The sequence below is a fragment of the Fundulus heteroclitus genome, chromosome 3, assembly GCF_011125445.2.
Source record: "Fundulus heteroclitus isolate FHET01 chromosome 3, MU-UCD_Fhet_4.1, whole genome shotgun sequence".
Lineage (NCBI taxonomy): Eukaryota > Metazoa > Chordata > Actinopteri > Cyprinodontiformes > Fundulidae > Fundulus > Fundulus heteroclitus.
In genome coordinates this window covers 10,554,856-10,581,886 of record NC_046363.1, presented here as the reverse complement: position 1 = coordinate 10,581,886, position 27,031 = coordinate 10,554,856, and the positions used below count along the sequence as shown (strand labels likewise).

The window sequence follows — 27,031 nt, the reverse complement described above, 5'->3', positions numbered from 1 at the left end:
AGTGAATGGTCAGCCTCACGGCCACACGTTTGTACGTATCCAGTGGAAACAGCATTATGAGTTTGCAGTCTTCTTCTGCTGCAGGAGACTTTAAGCTGTCGTCCAATAGCTCCAAGTCATCAGATTGTGCCCCATCTTCATCCCCATCTCTTTCCAGAATCAAATGAGAGATGGTGAAACATTACATATTTTGTCTCTCTTAAGGAAAGGGAATTTCAGGGTTATTAATTGGGGGTCTGTATCTGCCCAGTTTAGACCATATATAGTAAATGGTTTCACCTCAGCTTCATCCTGAAACATATCTGATCCACACATAACTGGGGCTCTGCTGGACAAGTTAAATTGGTGGGCTGGCATATTGCAAAGCAGCTTGCAGGGGAAGGAAGCACGGTCGATACGGTCATCCTCTCATGTGTGGAGATTAATGCTGCCTGAACATGGGGCACACCCAGACAGGCCGTACACACTGAATGAGTGTCCCAAGAGGACATTTTGTTACCCAAAGAGCAGCGTTTCTGACTTTCCTCATGTTCACTTATGTTCACCGTGGTAGCTATGTTTAGCCATCAGAGTGTGGTGTTATTAGCCTTAGATCTCTCTCAGAAATCTTGCACAGCTAATTAATAGGAGCGAAGAAGGGGATATATGGCTTTTTCCTTGCTAGCTAGCGTTGTAAGGTATAACTACCGGAAAAGTATTGTTACCCTTATTTTGTGAAGTACTGCTACTTGCTCAATTACCAATTGCAAAAGTATTGCGACTTTGCACGAGTACCAGCCAAGAGAAGTATGGCTACTGTTTGCAAGCTAGTGGACAACTGTATATTTGGGAACAAGCTCCCGGTGACTGAGTTGTGTACTCAGACTGTGGACCATTTAGTTCTCCAGCAGCGGGTGTTGTGACCAAGTAGTCTGGCAAATCGCATATAATACATATGATAAAATTAAAATGTGTTGTTTTTTAACCTGAGTGGGCATCAGTGTTTTGCCTTTAAGTTTTAATTTACTGAATGAGATTAGCCAACATATGACTTTCAGTAGCTGCAGTCTAGCTCAGTGGCTGATCCAAAAATGATGTCACTACTGAGTCCGATCAGATGGGAGATGGGACCAATTGGATTGAATTGGTCCCATCTCTAATTGTTAGTGATTTCAAAAACCAACTAAGATTAAAATATTTCTGTTAAGACATTTTTCAGCTGTCAGATTTAGGACAAAGTCAGTGGTCAGATGCCTTACCAGCCTACCTTTTCTTCATTTAGGGTCAGACATTTCCTGCGGTACTAAATGAGTCTGGCATACCGGGACAGTCGGCTAACTCAAGTCAGCAGGTCTTACTGGTCAGCCACCAATCCTCGAATGGGGCATCTGACAATGGATATTTTGTAAGTATTGTTGTCCTCCAAGCAGGATGGCCAAATACCTAAATGCATCAAAATTCACTTGGATAATTTGTGATCAAATTTAAAGCAGCACCATGTAAGTTTTGACCCAAGTATTAGCTTACCGTGTTTGCCGGACTATCAGTCGCTCCAGAATATAAGTCGCAGCAATCAAAAAATGCGTCATTAAGTGTAAAAGAACATAACTAAGTCGCACCAGACTTAGTTATAAGTTGCATTTATTTCAAAATTTATTTCACACAATCCAAGACTAAATACTGACACTTAATCTGATAAGGCAACTTTTTCAATTACACAGCTGCATCCACATTCGGCTAAATAATGTGGAACATACCTAAGAGGTTGAATGAGGTAAATTAGCATTAGCATAACAAGCCAGAAACTCCAACCTGGGAAGTTCTCGTCAGTGCATTTCAGCGTAACGGCCCCTTACGCTGAAAGTTGTAGCATGAACGTAGCAATGCTACATGCTAAGCTGACAGTATGACACGGATGTTTGAGAGCAACATAGAGCTCAAGTGCATTAGCAAAGTTGTAAAACGCCCGGACAACAGACCCGTAAGCTAGCGCTAGCTGTTATTAGCTTCACGGACAGCCCAATAGCAGGGTTCTGTCTCGGTCTGGGCTCTCTTTCGAGCTGCACAACGCAACACTCTGCAGTGTAAATACAGACTGAAAGAGCAAAACAACATACAAACGCGTGTCCTGTCTTTGTTGTTTATAAGTTAATGTACAATTGATATATAAGTCGCACCTGACTATAGGTCGCAGTATCGACCGAACTGAAAAAGAAATGGTCATTTTGGATATATTAAATGATTTTTCAGCTAATATAGAGCACTTGCCGCATATCAATGCTCTGTGCGGTCTGTCTTCTCAAAAACCTGGCTGTGTAACTTGAGCGGGTCGGATCCGCTGCGTATGGCAGTCTGACCTGAGACTGTTGTAACAACAAAAGAAATCAAATATGGCACCTGATCAGACATATTTTTGGTTTTCTGATGTAGGATTTAATCTAGAGGGGTGAATCTGACCTTGACTTTAATAGTAACTCCATGACTTCTCAGTCTCCTAGTCCAAAGTGGTCTGCTATCAGATTCCAAATCATGGCGGGAGACTGTTTAATTTTGCCACAGTGAAGTGTTGCCAGTGGCCTTCAGCAGCGCTAAACCTGAGAGTTACAGGTTTAGCCCCCCTAGTGGCTAAAAGTTACACGGTGCTGCTTTAAGTAATTATATATTTGCATAATAGTAAATTAGTTTGTATTAGTTGTACAGTGTCCTGAACATAAAAAAATATTTTAATAGTAACATTTAAAACAGTCTTTTAATCAATGAAACTTTTAACAACCTTTATTTATAGAGCATTTAACACACCCAAAGTAACCAAAGAGGTGAAATATAATTCTGAAAATTAAGCAGTACTGTGAGAAAATATTGACTTACATAATCTTTGTTATAAATCCAGAATCCTGCAGATGGAGAAAAAGATGTCAAAGACCCCCAGTTGGACGTTGATAACAGGAACCAGTGTTTTTACTGCGATCAGCTGTGTGAGAACGCCAACGCGCTGCGACGGCATTGCAAGCAAGCTCATGGCAAGGACCGCTGCCATGTCTGCAGCGTCTGCAAAAAAGCTTTCAAGCGAGCTACACACCTCAAGGTTAGAACTGCAAGCATAATTCAACTGTTTAAAGTCAAGTATGCCTTTCATTAAACTGTAATGATCATACAAATATGGACTATCTCATGATGCTGAAGAAACGTTATAACCAAAGAGGTGATTCACTGTTGAATTTCCAGAGAGACTCTTAAGACATCTCGCTTGATAACAAACCAATGAAGACAAATGGCTTTTTTGCTTTGAAATTATGGTAAAAAATAACATGCTTCTCAATTCCACCAACCTTTTTCATGCGGTGAAAAATCTGAAGGGCCTAAGAGCCTGCAAGGAGCAGGATGCAGCTTAAAGTTCAAGCTCTCCCCCCCACCAAATGTCATTTTTCTACACAAAGGCCACAGGGCCACGGGTTTTTATTTCTGTAAATGTGCTGCAACAATGCAAGCTGTACTGCTTTCTCACTATGACTAATGGAGCTGGGATTGGCTGAATGTCACAGTCACTGACTAAGCCTTTTTTTTTTTCTTCTCGTCCCCTGGCTGCTCATTAGTCTTCATCTAAAACTTGGGCCTGGACTTCAAATTGTGGAAAAGACAAAACACTGCTGTTATTTGTCATTTTGCAGGGCTTATTTTTATTGAAAACCCGAGCACCGAAAATCAATTGCTGTTTGATCTGAAGAAAATTGAAAAAGTGAATGGGATGTTTGGTTTTTATTTTGGTAATTTTCTGCAAGGCAGGCAGCAGATGATAGATTCTGGGAATATCGGCGGCCTGAAAAATTAGGAGCACGTGTTTAACCATTTCTCTGTGATAGATCCCATCATGCGCTCTCAACCGTCCCAAAGGCATGGGTTTCAAATACTACACTTTATTCGGTGTAGCGAAGGATTTTTGGAAATTGCCTCATTGTCAGGAGGTCTTTTTCCAAGATTGATCCATTTTCTGTGACTGGATGACAGCTGTTTACAGTGCTTATATAGTAGTAGTAATAGGGCATGTAATAGTTTTTGCTCAATTTCCTAACATGTTACTGCAGGCAGTCACATCATCCGTGCCACTTCCAAATTCTGGAGGTAGTCTCTGATAAAGCCCGCTCCCTTGGTGCGAGGAATGACATCTTGGAGAATAGAGTTCGGTCCCTCCGAGTGGTGAGATGGGATTGCCACCGGTTGCAGAATCTCATCTCGATATCGCTTTTCTCTGAGGTTGCCCATGACAACATTGTTTTTCCAGAGAGAGAAATGAGGTGCCACACCATCACATTACCTCAATAAAAAGCTGTATGGCATTGACAGAGAGGATCTGGCTAATTTAATAGACGCAACCAGCACGCTCAACTCTGCTGCGCAACCTACTAATGCATGTGGAATAATTTCAGGAGAAATAAACAGGCTTTTCAGCAACATAAAGGTTTATTCCCTGGAAACATTTTCACAAGTAAAACAAATGACCAAACACAAATTTTCCAACTTTTGTGCTGAGTACTGCTTTTTATCTCTGTAAATGTGTATAGTGTAAAGGTGCTTTACCATTAATATTCAAATGTAGTGACATTTCTGAAGATGATCTCAAGAGTCCCAAACTTGCTGATGTTGAGACCCCAGCTCTAGAAATGACTGAGTTAGCATATTCCAAGATGTTTGCCTGTGTTGAAAGCCTGTGCAGAAGGCTAATCATCCCTTCAGGCAGAATTCTCTTTAGCATTAAGGGTGATATGCTTGATATTAATTTGAAGTGACTAGAGATTCCTTCTGCTGTTTGAAGCATCTAGTATGCAGGCTGCCTTGCCAGGTGGAATGTGCCACTCTAACGTTTCGACATAACAATGGATTTAACGGGACTTTTCCCCACGCTGTCACTCACCTGTTTACACAGACTTTGAAACATTCCCCACATGTGTTTACACAGTGTGTTGGGGAATATTCCTCCTGAATGAGTCTCACTAAGGTAAATTATTGTCAGAAGTCACTGATCTAACAAATAGGGAATTTTTTCCTGAAGTTAAATATCCTGTCTGAAATGTAGGTCTTTTTACTTTTATGTGTTTTAAAATGGCCTTTTTATGACTGACCCCTTGCTTGACAGTGCATTGAAGCTGTAAAAGAAAACATTGACATCTAAACACGTTTTAAGAAAATACTTATCGCATGTAATTTTGATTCGGTCCTCAGGAACATGAGCGAGTGCACCAGCCAGGCCCTTCACCGAGCTCCCAGAAACCCAGAGTCTTCAACTGTTCCTCTTGTGCGAAGGCGTTTGCTAAGCGCAGCCAGCTGGAGAGACACAACAGAACGCACACAGGTGAGTGGAAGTTGGGTTTATGCCTAAAGAATGTGCCGTTGTGCTAAAGGTGTTTAAGAGTGGCCCCTTCCTGCTCCAAGGTGACAGCGCACCGGTGCACAGTGCAAGGTCTATAAAGACGTGGATGAGCGAGTTCAGCGTGGAAAATCTGACCTCAGAATGATAGAATATGAGAGCAGGAAATGCTACCCGGGCTTTGGTCCAACTTCAGTGTCTGACATTAAAACGCACTTCAGGAAGAATGGGTAATAATTCTCACACTCACTCCTAAAGCCTTTCCAGAAGAGTTCAATGTTATAGCTTTCACATCATATCAGCCTCCATGGGATGTCCTTCAGGTTAATTTGTGTCTGAAGGCAGACGACCAAATCATTTATGCAGAATAGTGTAATTAATGCTGATTGTACTGTGTTTTTTTTTTTTTCATCAATTGTATGTGATGGAGGGATGAAACAACAATTAACAACTAAATTGTATTTAATGATTAATGTTTTATCAAATGAGTGTTCTTTATTTTATATGTTTTAAACTTGCTGCAGGTTCAAACATATTTTTTGCCTGAGAATTGAGTTAAAGCCTTTTCTAATCACCAGTTACTAATTACTAAGTTAAACACTCTAGTTATAGGTAGTTAAGAATAAGGTAGTTGTTGGCTATTTAAATAAATCTATTAACTAGATTAAGTGGCTTGCAAAATAATTGATACCCCTAAAATATTTTGTCATATTAAAGCCACCCCTTTCAATGTATTTTACTGAGATTTTACTCTGATTCTCCTAATTAAAAATAACAGCACATATGGCCTAATTAGTAAATAGTAAAATAAAATCCAGCTGTGTGTGATATGATGTCCGTATAAGTCCTGCTGTTCTTTGAAGACCTCAGAAGATTGTTGGAGAACAAACAGCGTTCGTAAAAGCAGGGTTAGATTATGAAGCAATATCCTGAGCTTCAAACGTGTTATGGAGCACTGTTTATTCTGTCATGGTAAATGGTTAATGGCATGTACTTGTATAGCTATTTATCAAGTCCTGAGGACCTAAAGCGCTCTACTCTACATTCATTCACTCACTCACTCACTCACTCACTCACTCACTCACTCACTCACTCACTCACTCACTCACTCACTCACTCACTCACTCACATGATGACGTAAGCTACATTGTAGCCACAGCTGCCCTGGGGCAGACGGACAGAAGAATGGCTGTCATACAGCGAGAGCCACCGGGGCCTCTTACCACCGCCAGCGGACAGAGAAGCAGCCAGTAGGCCTATTGTAACTCTGGAGGAGCTGCAAAGATCCACAGCTCGGGTCAAGAAAATGTGTTGACAGGACATCTATTAATCATGCACTCCAGTGACCTGGCCTTTATGGAGTGGAGTTGTTATACTGAAAGAAAACCAGGATAGCAATCCCACTTCAAAAGCTGCAAGATAAGCGCATGATTGTAAATGCTCTGGTCTGAACCCAAACAAAACTTTTTACTCTAAATACGAAGTGCTATGTGTTCCAGAAGCCCATCCCTGCATATCACTCTGGGTACATCACCTCCAACATTAAACACGGTGATTATCTTGGAGTTGGGAAGCTCTTCTCCAGCAGGGAAAGAGAACTTGGGAGAGTTGATGGGAAGAGAGATGGAGCTAAACGCAGGGAAATCCTGGGAGAAAACCAGCCAACGACTGGAAAGTGGAGCAGATGTTCACCTTCAAACAAGACAACAGCCCTAATCGGACAGCCAGCGCTGTGATGGAGGGGCTCACGTGGAAGCATGACGTTAATGTTTTAGAGCGGCACCGCCAAAGTCTAAATCCTACTGAGAATACGTGACAAGGCCTAAACTTAGATGTTCATAGATCCTTTCCCACCTTCTGCATTAAAGCTATCTTGCAAAAAATGGCCATTAAAGTTTGTTTTCTTTTTTGGTAAAAGATGGAAATGGCACAGATATGTTGTAATGACTTTGACAATGAATTGTTTTAATGTGAGAGACGTAGTCAGGGAAACAATCGAGCTGTGGCTTCATTTAAAGTGGCTCCACCCTTAATATAGTATAATATGTGTCTCAAAGGTTTTGTTTTAACCTGCCCTGAGTTTGAAGGAAGGCTAAAACAGTTTAAGCTTTTAATGCTGCCGTGGTGTTTTAGGCAGTAAGTTTGGTAGCGCATGATTTATATTAAATTAAAGGTTAATGGTGTATAGTATTAATTTGGTGCTGCAGCAGTTTTTGAAGTAACATCATTGTCCTGATGATCAAATTCTCAATGATTAATTAGCCAAATAGCCTATTTAATCAGCTTTTTCAGCATTTTAATTGGAATTTATTAACTTAGAGGTGAGGAGACAGTTACTGCTCTAATAGATCTAAAATTAAATAAGAATCGTTTCAAGCCGATTAACTTCATTTATCCTGGAAACTTCTTGATTGAGCTCTAATTTCCTTTCGGTTTCACATCACAAATCTAAATTGCGTTTCGGTCTCTAACACAAACACAGCAACTACTACAGAGGCGGTGGTGTGGTAGAGTGCAGTGTGGTCGGTACAGGTTGGGTTCTGTCTCATTACCGGCTCCACTCCCAGATGACACCGAACAACAAAGACTTTATTTGTAGCTACACCTCTCCTGATGGAGGCTGCCGCAGGGCGCCCCAGTCTGGGTGTACTCTGTTTTTCAATGCCTCAACTTTGACTATGCTCAAGATAACAAATAATGACTAGATTCAAAGTGAACCAGACAGAGGGACAGGACTGAGAGAAAAAGGTGCAATTCCAAAACTGTCAGCCTGAAGATGAAAAGACTTTCACCGGGTTGGAACACTCAGTATGTACTATTTGACCAAGTAGTCCTCAGGGACTGGCTTTTGGACATTGCTACTACAATTTAATGCATTATGCAGCTTTAACAATAAATACATTTTATATTGATAGACGCATAATTTATTCAGCACACATTTTATATTTTGTTAAAATATTATTTGGCCTTCTGCTTTGAATGAATTTTTTTAGATATTTCTATTTGGTATCTATTACACTCAGTAAAGCACTTTCTGATTTTTATTTGTGAAAGGTGCTATATAAATAAAGTTTACTTACTTTTTAAGTAGCTCTTCAAGTGAAATGCATGCAGTGTATTTTCAGACTCCAAGATACATTCATAATAACTCACCTCAACTTTGACCCAAAAATTAAGATGGTGTGTAATGCACACAATCTCTATTTAAATTTCTTAAGCCGAAATTTTTTTACCCAGTTAGAAGAACTGTTAGCGGACTGAAACTGAATGCTCTACAGATGAGTCAAAAGGTATTTCCTGTATGCGCTGTTTTTGCACAGTACAGCACATTTTACTGCTATTTCTCTTTGGTATTTCTATTTATCAAGATCTAAAGACGGCAGAAGGTTGATGTTAAGTATTATGTTTAAATCAGTACCTTTTTTGAGTTTTGAGTTACTTTAGTACAACACTGATTAAAAACATGGCAACATTTTCATCGAAAAACATTGAAGGAATTGGCTTATAGTGAAAAACCCTGAAATAAAATAAAGAATCCTTAAATCTTGCCTGTTCAAATTCTCAGGTATCAGTTTGTGATTGCAAACCAGCTTAAATCGGAGTTAGCCGGACTTTGGAGGGCCAGGATTGCACTTCCAAATGCCGGTTGCTTAAAAGCCGATCTTCAAAACTATTTTGGTGGAATTTTAAAGGTGGAGTAGCATGGGAATCCTTGGAGACAGACAGCTGTATTAGTCAGAAAAGGAGCTGCTGTCTGTTAAGGCTTCTTACTGATAGCCAACTCTCTTTGGTTACTGATAGTTGACTGTCAGTCATTCCTTTCTTGTTTTTGATTTGCCACTGAGATGGAGAGGAGATTTACAAGCAATGCGCTGCTCAACAGCTTGACAGTTTTCAACAAAGTTATAAACAAGGTTTGGAGTTAGGACGTCATGAGAACCTCTCAGGGTTTGAATGAAAAGCGGGGACTGGCATCTCTAACAGCTGCCTGCAGTCAAATTGTCTCTGTCTTTGTCACGCAGTCAATATTTTCACATCCAACAATTTTAACTAAGCGGCTTCATTGGCTCCAAATACAAATCAGCACGTCCCCATTGGAAACATTTCGAATGACCTATTAAAAAAATCATGACGCGCGCTAATCTGTTGTCTGTGATTTACTGCAGGCGAGCGGCCCTTTAAGTGCAGCCAGTGCGACAAGGCCTTCAACCAGAAGAGTGCTCTGCAGGTCCACATGGTCAAACACACTGGAAAGAAGCCCTTTAAGTGTGAGGTGTGCAGCATCAGCTTCACGCAGAAGAGCAACATGAAACACCACATGAAGAGATCCCACGGCTACGGTGAGCTCACAAAGCCCATACAAGCATTTGAAAGTGCAGCTGTGAAAGGAAAAACAGCAAACACTGTTCCTGCGTCTGTATTGCTTTTTGTTGTTGTTGTTTACTCAGGAACAGTATTTTTCAGGGCGCTCTTTTGTGATGGTCGTGTGTGTGTGTGTGTGTGTAGTTGTGCCATAGCCACAGTTATCCTATATTCAAGCCCTGCTTGTATTAAACATTAAAGGTTTCCCTTAAGCCTTTTAGACGACTGAGTGGAAAGCCGGGCTCCGCAAACCATAACCACCTCTGTTTGGAGGCGTTTTCAATGGCAGCACTCATTAGGGCTGGACAACAATTCAGTAGCAATACATATATTGATCAATAGATGTGTGGTTCGATAGAAAAAAAGGGCTAAATAAAAAGTTCAATAGAAGAACAGTTTTTTTCCTTCCTTTTCTATTCCAGCCTATCATGTAGGTTAATGTTACAGTCATTACATCCTCCCAACCAATCACAAACTCAGGCCCAGGAATGCTCCGTCACCAACTTCAAAGAGTCCCGAGAGCACGTGTTCTTTTTTTTATTTTTAAGACTTACGGTTTTGGTGAAAAGTTGGTTGAATAAAGGGTTGTGTTTTAATTCAGTGCTCTTTATTTAAAGGGTAACCGTTAACATGGTTGTCTTATAGTACTGTCTACATATCCTGGTCATTATTTCTGAAAAATTTGTGCATATTTGTTGAAACCCTGCTTTTGTGTCTAAAATCGGCAGTGTGGTGCACTCTTGGGTTAAACGGTGGTCTTGCATTGATTTTTGAGTTAATATTGCTTTTGGTTACTGTGATGTAATTCAGAGAGAGTGACGTTGGTAGCTCCTCCGCTCTGGGGTTATAAAAGCAGCTCCGTCTAAAAAAAACAAAACAAAAAAAAAAAACATACCCCTCCCCTCCTTTGTATCCCCGTCCGCTTTAATGGAGTTTTTCAAATTTGTCTGGGGGTAGAAATATGCTTTTACATGGGGGTGAGTTACACATTAAGCAATGGCATAAAACAGCCAGGGCTGCACTTAAAATATATGCTTTGAATATTTTTATAATTATTGATATTGATCAAAATTATTTCTACTTTATTGATATGCTTTTTTTCTATATCGTCCAGCCCTAGCACTCATACGCATCGTAGCCTATTTATAAATCCCGGGGCTGGTAAGTTGTGCTGACAGACAGGGTAACCCCCTGCTCACTTTAAGCTCCCCACCTCTGTCAAGACATGCACTCAGTGAATGCAATTTTTTTTTTTTTACCATTTCCTGACAGTGTGACAATTAAGGTTAAGGCTGTTGATAACCTTTTGTTAACTCATATATACATGGTAATTGAACCCATGAAGGCATTCGTCCTTGGAGTCTGACAGCCGCGTATTGAAGATGACTGGTGCCGTGGAGCGGTGCCCCCATATCTCTTCTATTTAAAAAGTAACCCGACAAAGTGCTTCACTCAGAGACACCGAGCAGAGTAAGGGTGGACAATTCAAAATGTCGAGTTAGAACTGAGGTTCTTTAAAGTGTCACAGATAATAAAGGCCAGACTCCTTAAGGATTAGAAGATGCTGCTTTCAATTTTCCCAGGTTTTTCACGGTCATGGGCGTCACGCACACAGAGGACTTGCAGGGGTAAATAGAAGTGAGCAGAGCTTTTGTGTCACCAACTCATTAAACCTTCAATGCATGAATTATGACAATCTCCTTTTCCCCTGGGTTTTTAATCATTTTTTGGCATGGAAGAAATGTTAATTAGTTTTTCTTTAAGAGTTTCTCACACATCCATCCAATCAATCAATCAATCAATCAATCAATCAATTTTATTAGTCAACTGCAATTTGCATTACAATCGAAATTTCAGTTCCAGTACAACCGTCCATCACATACACTTAACAAACATTTTGGGGGAACGATTGACTGAGGCCTTGCGTTGCCAGGAACACACACAGTCGGCCGCTGCTACATGAGCGCTAGCCGTGAGGTGCGTTCCCCAAACTGCCCCAGACCCCGCTTTACACGGGGTCCCTAGGCGCTGCCTTGAAACTCTCGAAGAAAGAGCAACAACATGGGGGAAAGAGGGGAGAGAAAAAAAAGAGACAGATGTTTGCCTATTTATGCTCTCACCTATAAAGAGACAAACAACCGACACAAAAAAACCCTCATAGCACAAAAGCACAAATAAACACAAGACAACATGTATGCAGAAGGTAAACATTTGAGACCTGTCGCGTGTGTGTAATTCATCAGTTTTATGAGTATCAGTTATGCGTGTGTGTATGGGCGAAAGTGTTTTTCTCCGTGAACACTCTCCAGAGGCCATTGTCCTTGATGTTATCAGCCGGCCCACAGTTCAGAAAGCATCCAGGTGTCAGCGGGGGAGGGGGGTAGCCGGGGGCTTTTCTGGGCACTCCGTCATAACAATCCAGGAGTAGATAGGGAGGGAATCCAAATATGTTATTTGTTATGAGACAAGCTGCACTGCCTTTCCTGTCAGCTTTTAAGTCTTTTGCTGGCTCCACATAAATCCAATTTTCCAAATTATTGGGCTTTTTCGCGCTTCACTCCCAGATTTTATCCCATCTCCCCTTGAGTTCAACCCCAAAGTCAGTCTGCGTTCCAGCGCAGCCAGCTTTTCGGCTTGGCTCCATTCACCTGCCAGGTTTGTCCGTTCACAGCCAGAGTGAGCGCGTCATGCAGCCGGCAGCCTGATCAAGGCCAAATGGCTCCGACATCCGCTGTATTTGCCGATACTTCAAAAATCCACAAAAACCAATAAGTAGAGATCCCAGTATCCTTAATCCAATGTGAAAATTTCAAACGTCCAGGAATGACAAGGTCGAAAGACACACCGTTTTCCTCCAGGAATTTAGGGTGTATCTCACAAAATAAGTCAAATCAGGACCAGACGGGTCCCCCTTCCGTTGCCTACCCGTCGAAAAAAATTTATCAATAGTATTGAGAGACCAGCTTACCAGATCCATGTTTTTCAGAGTTCGGTTGATATGAAGAAAGTGCTCAGAAGACAAGACATAGCAAAGCAAAGCAGGATAGGGGGGGGGGGGGGTAAAAGCTGCAGAGAGAGAAAGACACGACCGACCTCGGAGAGAGACAGAGAGAGTACCAGTTGGACAACTAAAAGGAATAGCAAAATCCTTTATTGGATGTGAGTGGGGAAATTCATCTGTACCAGCAGCAATGTGAAAAGCAGATGGAAACATGTGCAGATACACACAAATGTTAAAAAGATATAAAGGGACAGTGTTTAAGTTATTTGGCTTTTAATTAGCAGAAATTAGGTATTGCTTTTACAAGTACACATTCTGCCAAAGTCTAATAACATCACATAAAAAATGAAAGCGTTCTCATAACTTAGAATTAGTAGTTTCTAAATACATAGGTGCCCACTGGGTGGCACCATGTTACGTCGCTATTTATGATTCCAGCAGCTAAAAGGGGACAAACCTGTTAGCCTTACGCATTTCCTATCTGTCTTCTATATGAAGAAAACCGTAGATCATTCTATTTGCCTTTTTATGTTGAAATGGCGGACCATCTATACTCTTTGCCAAGCAAGAGGGAAGAGAAAGTAACCAAGAAAAGAAAAAGAAGTAATAACCGGGAGAAAATGAGAGGCTATATCGGCACAGCTATTATTACCAGTTGGAGTGGAGATAATTCATGAGGGAGCAGGGACTCTAAACTGATGCAGAGGTTGCAGGCTTTCTGCATGGACAAGCAACTTAAAAGAACAATATGCAATAATTACATCTAGTGGTTAAAATCAGAACGACACATAGACAATGCCTTTCACGAAAACCCCCCCATTCACCCAATGGTCCATTGTTGCTCTGAATTTTTACTTCCACAGGATAGATACATGATGTTGTATTCTGTTCTATTTCTGGTCTGCTTTTCTCACTGGCTTCCATGTTTGCAGGCTGATACTCATTTGCCAAAATAAAATACCAAATGCTGCTGCTCTGTTTTGGGAACCCTGGGAAGTCTCTCTGGACCGCACTTCTAGGTTTGAAAAGAGAAAAACGTGACTGAGACATTGTTGATGGAGAGGACCAATTGTTTATAGGGAATGTTACTTTCATTCCAGGTGAGAAATGAGAATGACTTAGGTTGATTTTACAGTAAATATCTTACTTATAGCTCCTTTAATTCAATATAACAGGTGAAGTTTATTTTTGCCGTTACATTAGAAATAGGGCAATGTAGGCCGGCAGCTACTTTGTCCACCCGGGTAGAGATGGCTCGTTTGTTCGTCTCCCCCTCAGGGAGGGAGGCGGAGGGATATTAGCCTGCCAGTTCACTGTCTGTAGTGCACAGGGAGACCGGGTCTCTTTACTTGTTTTTTTTTTATGGTAGCCTTTTTAGAGCCCAAATAAGCGACTGCACATTCAAAAACGAGCCCAAAAAACCACAACTCACAGAATTTACAAGTGACTTTAGAAAAAAAACAAGCAGACTTGGCAGGAGTGCCAAGAACCATTTCACGTGATGACCGAAGCTATTAGCTATTATCCATCCATTTTACGTCATGCTCATCCCTGTTGGGGTCGTGAGGGTTTCTGTTGCCTATCTCCAGCTGTCTATGGGCGAGAGGCGGGGCGTTTACCCTGGACAGGTCGCCAGTCAGTCGCAGGGCAACAGGAGACTAACAGGACAAACGCTATTAGCTATTAGCATTAGCTAATACATGGTAATACATTACTGGTTTCTGTAGTAGTTACTACGTGTTTAAGGGTGAGGTCATTTGTAATTTAGCCCACCACTAGATGGTGTGCCAGTGTGGAAATCTCACACACTGGGGCTTTAAGAAAAACAAGCTGTGCAGCAAGGGTCAATTTACAATATAATCAAATGTTCTGTACCGTTACTAAAAATAGCATGCTCAGCTAAAAAAAAGTGCAACTGTGTAGGGGAATTAAAAATGTACAAAATGTGCATACAGTCTATTGGCTACAAAAGAAAAAAACAGTGCAGATAACAGCAGGGATGTAAACAATTTATTTAGTTTGTTGGGAGCAGGGATGGTTCTGAAGACTAACAGTTGCTGGGAACAAAGATCTGTGTCTTTGTGCATTTAGGATGGAGCGGTCTGTCACTGAGGGAGCTCTCTAGCTCTGCAGCAGCTTCATCCAGGAGTTGGGAGACCCTGACTAACTGTGATGTCATTTTTGCTAGACCACCTGCACTGGATCGAGAGGGGTGTCCTAGAACAGAGCTGGCCTTCCTGATGAGCTTATCTAACGGCGTCCTCTCAGCTGTAGATAAGCTGCTGCTCCAACAAAAGTCTGGCTATACTCTGAGTCTTCCTCACCTGTGATGAGGCGGACTACGGCAGAGTCATCTAGCAACTTCTGAAGATGGCAACCTGGGTAGTTGATGGAGAAGCCTGCAGGGTAGAGGGGGAGCAGCAGCGTTGCTAGCACAGTTCCCTGCTGGGTGCCCATACTGTAGACCAGCCTGTCATAGACGCCCTGTGTCTTCAAATACTGTGGGAGCCCAGTGACGTAGTCCAGTGTCCACTGGGACAAGTGATGGTCCAATCCTGACAGCTCCAGCATGTCCCTCAGAAGCCCCAGCTGGATGGAAAATAAAGAACTCGAAGAAGAAACGCAGGCAGTTGTTGAAGATAAGTGAGGTTCCAGCAGGGGAGACTGCTCTGGGGGAGGAGTTAGTGTCTGATCAAACTTGTTGAAAAATCTTTTCAGATAATTCACCCACCGTAAGTCTCCTCGAGCCTGGGAGCTGGGGTTTGTGAACGGAAATTGTTTTCAGGCTCTTCCAAACCCCACTGATGTTCTCCTGCAGCTGGTCCTCCATGTTCCTTCGGTAGATGTCCCTTCCTTCCCTGATCTACCTTCTCAATCATTTCTGCTCAGCCCCTCCTTGTTTCCTAATCTAAAGCATCACTTCTCCTCCTTGAGCCTTTATTTCAGGGTCGATCTAGGGCTTGTTGTTAGAGAAACTGAACCTTCATGAGGGGCACATTGTTGTCCACACAGAAGTTAACGTCAGAGTTCCTTAATCTCAGACCATCTTTTCGCTGTTTCTCTCCACTGCTTCTCTGTGTACAAGGGGTTTAAACACAGTCCGGAAATGAACCAGGTTAGGATCTGAGCCCCACATGGCATGCATTTAGGTATAAAATACTGTATGTAGGTGTCTAAAAACTGAATGACATCAAAATGCATGTTGTGTAAAACCTTTAAAATCTTATTTAATAATACATTTAGTATCTGACCATTTTCTGGAAGTGTTCACTGTAGTGAAAAAAATAGTAATCATAATCATCTTTTTTTATTGTCATTGCAACATACATTCCAATGAAATTTGTTCTCTGGATTTAACCCTTCCCCTTGGAGCTGTGGGCTGCCACTGTGTGGCGCCTGGGGGTTTAAACAAGCTGGGGTTTAGGGTCTTGCTCAGGGACCCAGAGTGGCAGTCAAATGCGACCCAGGCCACTTGGACCCAGAGTGGCAGTCTGTGGGAGTTGAACCCAGAACCTCTGGAACACAAGCACAATGCTCTATAGTTTCTTCCTGACTCCTCCTCTTCCTACATTTCCTTGTCTCCTCCCTCATCAGACCTGAGTCTGATGACCTGTGATTTTAAGACCAGTCTAATAAAAACAAGCCATGTGTCATTAAGGCAAATAGTTATTAGAGGATAGTTGTTTTAGGTTTAAAGTAAATATGGTGAAGTGTGACCAAACTCTTTGTTAATCCGCATTTAAGAAAACGCTTTGTGTATCGACTGATCAAAATTAACCAACACTAACAAATTCCCAGCACGGATCAGAAGGAAAGCCGTTTTACCCTTCCCCAGCAGCATTAAGAATACAAACATTCAGATTTTGGACTGTTTTGTTTATTAATAATCTATTTTTTACATGCCAAGCCAAATCTGTTAGCTGTTGGCCGGCCTTGGAGAGTGATCATTTTCACTATCCGACCGAGAAGTCTCCTGGAGTCTGCTCGCTCTGCAGCAACCAGCCATTTTCTAACAGACCTGTCACACTTTTCTTCTTCCTTTTATACCAATATCATCCAAATTGAAGCTTTTGGAACGCCTCGGTAATATGACGGCTGAAAATGAGCTGAGGTCGCTCATACTCAGGATCACTCCATACAAAAGTCACGTTGCGGTTATTCAGCGTCTCATCTTCCGACGTCCTAATCACTCCCTGAGTCACAGCTCAAATGTCATTCATCTATTAAATTGCCGTTTCTGAGTGCTAAAGAAGTCGTCAAGAGCTTTCCAGATGGGTGGAGGAAAGTGAATGAGTGATGAGCTAGAAACTGTGGTGACACCAAGCTCACAGCAAATTATGTGCAGAGGGCTAAAGAATGACAGGATTATTTTTCTATTTGATGGCAGCGTTTTTACAATGCTGAATTTCCAAACTTGACCCTGAAGCCACAATGTTCCTTCTTAAGAGCAAAGAATATGATTAATTAAAATAAGACTATCAAGTAGGGGACAATTCTGCCCTCATTTAAGAGAAATACATAATTGAAATGTCAACTCCCTGTTTGGCAAAACGGCACAGAAGTAAACCTCAATAGTCTGGGTACAATTTTCAGATTCCTAAAGGTGCCACATTCATTGGTTCACTTATATGTAAATGTGGAAAGCACAGCAATACCCAGCCATCATAGCATCCAGGAAGGAGACAGTTTCTCTGTTTTAGTGATTGGTGCAACCTCTACGTCTCATCCTCCGAGCGACAGCAAAAATATGTGTGTGTCCTGGTCTTCAGAGACACGAGTCATGCACTAACTTGGGCTGAAAGGCCTTTCAGAGAAGAAGATGCTTTAATTCAAAAAGGAATGTAAAAAACAACAACAACAACATTATAGTTTGGAAATGCACTTGAAGCTTCATTTCCTAAAATAGAGGTATTTAGCCACAATGACCACAATTACATTTTGAGGAAAATGGGGAAGCTTGCAAGCCTAAGAACAACATCCCAACTGTGAAGGACAAAGAAGCCAACGACGCGCTGTGTGGGTGTTTCCAGAGGGACTGGTGCACTTCACAAAATAGATGTCATGAGTAAAGAACCTCAATATTGAGACGACATCCTAAGACATTAAGAAGTTTAAGGATGGATGAATTATTTACAATATGGCTTAAGACCAATAAAGCCGATGTTTTGTAGTGGTCATTGCAAAGCCTTGATCTTGAGGCAACGGACAAAACCAAAGTAACGTCTATCCTCGCTATTATGAGAAGCTTGTGGACTAAATGCTAGGCAAATGTGTGGAAACTTCTATGTGTGAGGAAAGATAAAACAAATAAAAATAAGTTTATGAATCCTATCTGACCTCGGACAAAAACAAAATATGCGTAATCTCAATCTCAGCCAATGAGAGAAAAGGGTTGTGTGTTTTTATGTTTGGATGTCTGGCTCAGCCGCAGATGTGTTCATGCTCTGAAGGCCTCCAGCAGTGTCGGTACACTGATGCGATCTGTAAATATCTTCTGTTTAAAGGTAAACACAAAACCACGTCCTCGTCCTTGTCGTGAAACCCTGGCTGCTTTCGCGAGCTGCCGTGGAACAGTTTCCATCACTTCTTTTGTTTGCAAGAGAAGCGTGACACAGTTGGTGGTCTAACCGGGAGAAAACGAATGCCGCATCCAGCAACATGATGTCTCGTGTTGCTAAGAGATCACTTACCAGACCTCTTAAACGGCACGCTTCTTCTTTTTTTTTAGAAGCCATATTGTTTCTTTTTTCCTACCTTGTCTGCTGCTCTGCCGGCAGCTCTTCCTTTTGTAAGCACTTATCTGCTTGAACCAGTAGCGTCTCCATTAGCCTCATCTTTGTTTTGAGTTTTTGTCAGCGTTCGTCAGCAATAAACATTTCACCTCGTGTAGCCGGGAGTCATCGTCCTAAATTTCACTTAGATTGTCATCGTTTTTCAGAGCTGAGCTTGAGGTACAGCTCCGTATTACCTCTATGATCTACTTGCAAGGAAAATGAAATTGTTTGCCTGTCCCACCAATTATATTTGCCCCCAATCTTACCTGAAGTGATAATTCCCTGAAATGAGCTGAAAATGACAGCAGTAATTGGCAAACCTGCTGCGTTTTTTGTTTTTCGGTCCTCTTTGCGTTTTAACTTTTCTGCGTATTTTCCACCCATCCATTTTCAGGCCAGTAAAGTGCCTTCAACTGTGTCGTTCTCTTGGAGATTTGCACATCTGTAACTCGAGACATTTCACAGCTTGACTCAGCTCCACTTTGACAGCAAACTGCCCCAGTTTGCTCAGATTTTCATGGCTGGCTTCTCTCTGCACTCTTTAGTTTATAATGAGCTGTTCTTTCGTTGTAAAGCAGATAGTTCGCAACCAAACAAAGCATTGTTTCTCCGGGAATGTTTCACCAGATTAGTGCGAAACGTGATTCGATAGATACTACAAATAAAACAGATAAGGGCAATAATAAAAGTGCGTAATCTAAAGCGCAGTTCAGCATTTTAGCAGCCTGAGGCAGAAAGCTGTCTGCGGATTTATAAATTTTTTTAATATACGGCAGTACCGTTAGCCCTGTTGCAGCAGTTCAACAAGTTAATTGAGGATGCGTTAGGAGTCTATACTCGCTTTCCTGTTCCCGCTGCTGCACTGAAACAGATCCAGGACAGAGGACAGGCCACATACATTTTTGAGTTCCCCCTCATTGTCCTCCTCAGCGTAAGAATAGGACATTGGCTGTGGTCCAAAATCCGCAGAATGTGTTGAGTGGTTGGAAAGAAAAGAAAAGTCTCATAATTCTCCAAGCAATAAGTACATCACACATGAGTGTTCCCAGGACATGCTGACAACAAGTCTGTCTGGAGGGGACACTGTTACTCAACGTTAGCTTTCAGACAATCAGAAGGGAACATGAAGGCTTGACGGAGTACAGCAAATCTGTTCTGTTTTGAGCTAAGTTGTTAACTCTCAAGTCCATAATCATTTTATAGAATTGAAACCCTGTTTTACAGCAGCTGCTCTCTCTCTCTCTCTCTCTGCCATCCACACGGTGTGATCCTGCTTCTGCTCTTAAACTACATATTTATTGACCGTATGCAGCTGGAAGACTAGAAATAGTATTTCTGATGCTTTCGTTATGTTATAAGTCTTCTAGAGAAATCGAAAGGTTCCCTGAAATCCGTAAGTCTTTGAGGTTGGAAGGCCTCCTTGCCATCACCCTAATCTTTAGCCCCCTCCATAGATTTTATTTTATCAGATTCAAGTTGGGATGCCAGGATGTTACAATTACCTCCAGTTAGAAGAAACATGTTTTCTGGCAGGGGTATGAATAATGCCGGGCTTAACTGTAGCAGCTTGTTGATTAGGATCTTTTTTTTTCCCTCCTTTTCATCCTTTAATCATGGTCCTTCTTGTTCGACTATCTTGTCTCAGAGCCGGCTCTGAGACAAGAGCACTCGCATGCTTTGCTGATGTTTCATGCCACAGTGCCCGCTCTGATTTAGGACCCATATGGCTGATGAAGCAAAACGGCCCCATCACACGCCTTACACTTCTCTTCCTTTCCCAGTGGAACGGTGGCTTTCTACTTTCAATGGCCTTTTTGCTGTGAAGCGAAACTGACGTGACTTCACTTGGAACTTTAATTTTGTTTCTTCTCTACGAAGGCTGCTGTTTGACTCACATTGTGACATGTCAGAACACACACGGGAGGCTCTGTGACTATCGCAGGTTGTCCCTGTCTCTCTGAGCCCAGCTCTGTTCCCTGTTGATTCCTCTTGATAATACCGTCATGATACGTTGTCTGCAGAACCTCACGACTTCTTTCTTCTTTATCAAGCCTTTTTTTACCCTTTAGTTTTGGCTTTTACAGCCTTCCTGGTTACTTTAACACGTACACATGCAGGCCCTTACAGAGTTATTCACACCTTTTGTCACATTATGACCACAAAGTTTAGTGTAATTATTGAGCTTTGATGCAAGACGATCGTTATGTAGCGCACAACTGTGCAGTAAAAGAAAAGTCACATGGTTTCAGTTTGGTAATCTTTTGAACTAATAAAAGTGGGAAAATTTGTTTCAAACTCTGAGAAACACTTTTTTTCCCTGCAAATACAGATGCAAGTTTTTTGCGTGAGTGCTTTTTTTTATGTCTAGAGATGGAATTAAGTTTTAACCCATGCTATTGTAGCCCTGGCTTTACATTTAGGGTCATTGTGCTGACGGAAGGTGACTGTCCACCACGGTCTCAAGACTTTTGTAGCTTCTTACAGCGTAATATATATATATATATATATATATATATATATATATATATATATATATATATATATATATATATATATATATATATATATAAATATATATATATATATATATATAATATATATATATATACACACACACACACACACACACACACACACACAGTTCTTGCGCAATTCTTTAAATCACTCTACTCTACCCTACTTTGCACACTCCTTTAATACTAGAGTATGCTAGTTTTACTAACTGTACACTATTTTTTTTCTCAATTTACGCTGTAAATTTGCACTTTGCTGTTGGTACACCTGAACTTCTCTGATGTGTTAAAGGATATTTCTATTCTATAATTTTTTTTGGAACGGATCCATACACACACGCGAGTCCAGCCCAGATGTGAAAACAAGAGACTGGACAACAGCGCAGAGAGATGGTGTGATACGTCATGCCATAGTCCATCTAAAAAGATACGTTTAGTTCTTCACATCACTTATTATTAGTTCTTTCTCTCTAAGTTATTGAAATGTTGCTTACAGCTCCTTCAAATCAGGTTGGTATCATACATAAAAGTCCAACTTTCATAAATTACGCTTCCACAACGTAATTTCAATACAGAGTGTTATATTGATTTTTCACTGTGGAAATCTGCTGCCAGACTGCAGTACTTTTAACCAAAGTTTCATGAACAAAAAAGTTGGTTTCCCCCCTACTGCTTTACAAAATAGCTCTCTAAGAGTCTCCTTGCAGTTTTTAGTGTGTTCTTAGTTAGAAAATTAGCTTTTGGTTAATTAATTCAATAAAATCAATGAAGGATTACTGTACAACTAACAAGTAACCGGAAAAACATTAATCCCCCTCCACATGCCTAAAAAATCCAAATCAGCTTCATTGGTCAATATTGTGTGCACAGACATGGTATTTGACATTGGTTTCATATGTCTACAGCGTTCAGACATTAAGGATACTTTATAAATGAAATAAAGAAAGGGAACACAATGTATGTGTATTTGTACCCCTCTGGTTGTAGCTAAGAGCCCACAAACTGCCCTAAAGGACACAGATAAGCTTTCATGTTACCCTCTAAATCAGCCCAATGACCACATGTGGTGCCCTCAACCCTGTTCAAAAAAGTAGCACAACCCTCCAGTGAGCTGCATGTAAATGATATTTTCTGTGGTTGCTCTTCCTTTTCAATCATGCTAAAATGATAAATACATTAAAAACATGTTTATATTACATAGAGTTAAGGTGAGCGCTGACTCTTCTAGTTCAAAGGTCAGCACAGGTAGCCCTTCGTATGACACAGTACCGATGAAGTAGCTCTCAGCTTCTAAAAGGATGGTGAGCCCTGCTCTAAATGAACAACAAGTAGGACGGGACAGAGCGGTGGGTGACATGGAGCAGCACTTGCTAACAGCTATGTTGATGAGGACGTTCATTTACAATCACTTGTAAATCACCGAGTCCTATTAAAAGAATCAACGAAGGACAATAATTGTCATCCGGTCCCTGCTCATGTTTTTGTTACACGGGACAGAGTTTAGGAGCCGGCTGTAAATACTGTTGCTGCTCCAGGTGACTCAACTCTGTTGTTGGTTGACATTAGCGTGCGTGGGTAAAAATGACCAATTTAAATAATAATGAAGTCTGTAAACAAAAGATTATTGCTGAAAGGGAATTCCTCTAAAGCGCCAGCTAAACACTCATCTAACATAATAATCAAAATTACTACAAATTCATAGAAAGACCACTGTGGGTCGGCAGGAGACGGCGGCTCATTAAGCTGCTCAGTCAACTTTCTTGTTTTGTGACTCATAACCCCCCCCACCACCACCACACACACACACACACACACACACATTTGTCCAAAGCGCCATTATATTCCCTTAAGAAAAGGACAGAACTTTATCCCGTTATTTAAACTTATGACTATAACTCTCTATTGAAAAAATAATTGATAGAATCTTTAATTACTAAAATGCACTCTTAAAACGGACCTAGACATTTGTACGCTCCAAATTAATTCCTTGTTATCTTTTCTCTTTTGAGACCAAATGCTGGTCTTTAGTTGCCTTTTGTAAGAAACCAAGGCAAATGTTGGTATTTAAAAAATAAATGGCCATGTCCTTGATTTAAATTCATTGTACAAAGCAGCCGAGAAAACCTTTGAAAGGCTTCCAAAAGCCAGAAGTTGCCTTTTAGTATCATAAGACTGTCTTTGTTACATTTCTCCGTTGGAGTTATGGGTTTTAGAAATCAATTTGCTTGAGCTTGGGTTGTTGTGCTTGTTTCTCTCGCTCTCCAGAAACACGGCAGACCTGAGTTTTGAAGGAGTTTGGGATACAGCGCGCAGAGACCCGCATAAAAACCGACTCCCACTGTGAAATTCAATCGAGCGCGTGGCGTGTAGCATCAGAGGAACAGCGGCTGAACCTCCCAGCCGGAGCCAAACCGTTGTTTTATGCTAAATTATTTGGAGCTGGATGCTTCCTGCCATATTTACAACTTACAAAGAGACAGTTTCGCCGCTATCTACCCGCTCGCATAGTTTGCTCTGTGCGCGTTGTGTTTTCATAGGGAGAAGGGGGGAGAGAGAGAGAGAAAGAATGCGAAGTATTAAAACAAATGTTTTAGCAAGGGGAGGAAGATTGCTTTTTGACAGATGGTCTCATTTGCATGACAGCCTCCGGCAAATCGCTTTCAGACAGAGAGCTGCCGGTGTTGCTCTGTGAATACGTTTTAATGGGCTTCTCCTCCAGTTTATACAGCTCCTTTATTTCCTGGGAGCTATTTCACTGGAACTGTAATGCAAATTTACTCCCATTCTCTTCCTTTTTTTTCTTTTCCTCCAGCCCTTACAGGTCAAATACAAGACGTGCCCCTGGGCCAGGAAGAGCCGGCGCCTCAGGTCGAGGTGACGCCTGAGCTGGACCTGGAAGTGGGTCCTGATTCCACCGGAGACTGGCACAACGTGTTCCCCTGACTGCGCTCCAGCGGGACTGCCCGCGTGTCACGAACTCCATGAAGTTTTCAAACTAAGCAGCAAAAGTTTGTCAGGAGTACAGTCAGAGGAAGATTTCTGACTTCTTCTTAAATTAGCTTGAGTTAGCGGGGAGGCTTCATCCGCCGGCCTGCTGTTTTATCACAATTAGCGAAGTAAAGGGAGTGTGCCTCTCCGCCTCTCTGGAAGGGTTTAATGACTTTTATCTGTTTGACTACCCTCTGATTGTCATCGGCCCCCAGAGAGGCGTGGCTCAATCAGCCCGAGCTTCCCGGAGATAGAGCCTCTCAGCAGATGGAAGTCCCTCTGATGCTGGCCCTCGACGAGAACAGCCCCACAGAGAAGCAGCGTCTGGTCTCTTCATTACTGATTTACCAGAGAGGGAGGATGAGACCTGCCGCACGGCCGTCGTGGCCTCAGGAGCTGCTCACAGGACTGGTTAGCACTGGTTTACGAAATATCTGGTCACTTTTGTTGACACGTTTCTACTGTAAATATCCCCCCCCCCCCGAAGAGATGAGTCATTTTCAGCTTTATTGTAAAAGCTGGACGTGAAGAAATCCCGAGCACACCGATTTGCATTCAGTGACTGAATGAAGATGTCATTGTTGGGTTTTCTTTTTGTATCATTAGGCATTGACATCAGCAGCTTATTTACTGTGGTTAATTTTGTAAATATTGTAGTTAGAAGGCATATATTTTTTTGAAAAACACTGGGAAAGAGACCGTTTGGATAAATGTAATTTTAGGATAACATTATCAAGTAAAGTTTGTTTTTGCTTTTTGCAGTTTTATTTTCTATTGCTGATTTTCAAAAAAAAAAATCAGATTAAAGGACGTTTTCTATGAATCCAATGGGCTGGTTGTTATTGGTGTACAAAAAAACAAAAAACAAATCAAAAATAAAAACAGGTGGGGGAACACACAGGTCAGATATTAACCAGAACAGGCAATTAGTTCCAAATCTGCAATTATTACTTCTGTTGAATTTCAATTTGTTATTCCAGCAGTAGGCAAACAAAATAGTAGTTAGCTCAGCATTTTCAACACTGTAAACAATTATAAAGCAAAGCTCTTCACTAATCGATTTCAGCCTATCCAGGCAGGGTCAGGTAGGGGCTTGTGCCTAAAGGCATGGTCATTGAACGCTCTGCAGATTTCGTTCCACAGAGCTCCACACATCCATCTGGGATCGCTCCATTGGAGATGTATTTCAGAAGAAGGGGCCTTATCAAAAATCCTTGCATATGACTGGATAAACCTCTTGTCCGTCATCTTTACTGATGAGCTACAAGCTCTTGCCAAATCCCAGTCGGGAGAAGGGCAAAAACATTGTTTCCACTAACAAAAGCTGTCAAAGCCGTTCTCTGGTGTTCTTTTAAAGAATTAATCTTCGGTAGATTGAACAACACTGATGAAACAGCAGCATCGATGTTACCGCCTGCTTCCTCACTGCGAGCCGTCATTGTTGTCTGGATCCAAACAGTCGCTTCTCTGATGCGTCACATCTACGAAAATCCCGCCCGCCGATCCTGATTGGCTCGTCCATTTCATGTGGTATTGAAATCCCTCCCAATGGCAGCGATTCCAGATGGATGTGTTGACGCCGTGTTGGAGCTTCATCCATCTGGTGAGAGTCAGGTTGCTGGGCAGGTCTATCACAGGGAAGAAGACAACCAGGCACACACAGTTGCACACTCATACCCAAGGACAATTAACCTAGCAGTGAGGAAGTAAGCCAGACCAACTCGTAGAGCACCCATAGATGCACATGAAGAACATGTAAAGATTCGTACCCAGGACCTTCTTGTTGCAACAGTGCTGCCCAGCTCGCCACCGTCCAGCCGTCAAATGAAACCGGTCACTGGAGCAGTTTAAAGCTGAGTTAGATTATAAAATAAAATATCTTAAGTTTCCATCTGTCACCCCCAAAATATTGTGGCCCAGTTGCAAAGCTAGCAAGAGATGGCCGTCCACCTGAACTCATGAGGTTGAGCAGAAATCAGAGATGCAGCTGAGGAAAACAACTGGAGGAGCTGCAGAGATCCACACTTCAGGTGGGAGGAACTATTAACAGGCCATCTGTTAGTAATGCATTCCACAAGTCTGGCCCTGCTAGAAAAAAAAAGGAAAGGTTGAACAAAATCCTTAAAAGGTGTCCTTTGCAGTTTAACTAAATCTATTTAGGGGGACATGGTAAATGTGGAAGGTGCTCTGGACAGCGAGACAACATGTAGCGCTTTGGCCTACATGGAAAAACAAATACGCCTTATCGCCCTGAACACACCGCTCCCTCAGTGACGCTGTGGTGCCAGGGTTGATGGGAAGATGGATGGAGCCCAGTGCAGGATAATCCAGGAAGAAAAACCTTGTCACAGGCTGCAAAACACTTGAAGCTGGGCTGGAGAAAAGGAGCAATTTCAGAGAAATGTGTTTATAGCAGTATGGACTCAGGGGCTGAATACAAATGTGCTCCAGAGTTTTCAGACTTGTATTTATTTTTTCAAACCACTGACACGATTTCAGCATTTTACGTCCACTCAACAGTTATGTACTGATTTGTATTGGCCCGTCACATAAAATCCATATAAGATGCATTGAAGTTTGTGCTTATAAGGTGACACCAAAGGGCTGAGAATACATTTCCAAGGTACTGTATTAACTGTTTATACCAGAACACACTGGGAAACACAATGCAAAGAACCTCCGCTTTTTCAGCTCTGTATTTTGTCCCCCTTGAAAAACAGACACGTCCTTAGCCGAACATGTCACTCTGATTCTGGTTTAAGGTTGGACGTTTATCAACCGTTGTCTCAACAAAATAAGCAGCCACAACAAAAGCTCTCCACTACTCCTGGGTTCTATCTTTTACAATACATTTTTTTTTTAAATCTATAAAACCTTCAACATTCAGGTTTGCTGCTTACTGAGGCTTTGAATAAGATTCTATTTCTCACAGCTTTTCACTGTTGGTCTGTTTTGTCTGAATGACCTCTGGAGCTTTGTGTAGATTAATTACCTGTACTCCCGTTGACAGCAGCGGTTCTGGTGAGCTTCATTAAGCAAGTGACCCGTTTGT

General features: G+C 41.7%; 1 protein-coding gene across 3 annotated transcripts in view; it reads left to right on the top strand.

Moving 5' to 3' along the window:
• The window catches only part of LOC105933417 (zinc finger protein 236), a 91,794-nt gene extending 66,987 nt beyond the window's left edge, over positions 1–24,807 (top strand). For 2 of the 3 annotated variants that reach the window (XM_036130001.1, XM_012872942.3), the window contains exons 28-32: positions 1,262–1,384; positions 2,870–3,064; positions 5,197–5,326; positions 9,508–9,681; positions 23,804–24,807. In XM_036130001.1, the coding sequence (XP_035985894.1) occupies positions 1,262–1,384; positions 2,870–3,064; positions 5,197–5,326; positions 9,508–9,681; positions 23,804–23,934 (753 nt within the window). In that variant the 3' untranslated portion in view covers positions 23,935–24,807. The remainder of the gene's footprint in view (positions 1–1,261; positions 1,385–2,869; positions 3,065–5,196; positions 5,327–9,507; positions 9,682–23,803) is intronic. The other variant, XM_036130005.1, reaches the window with a different exon arrangement.
• The last annotated feature ends 2,224 nt before the right edge of the window (positions 24,808–27,031 follow it).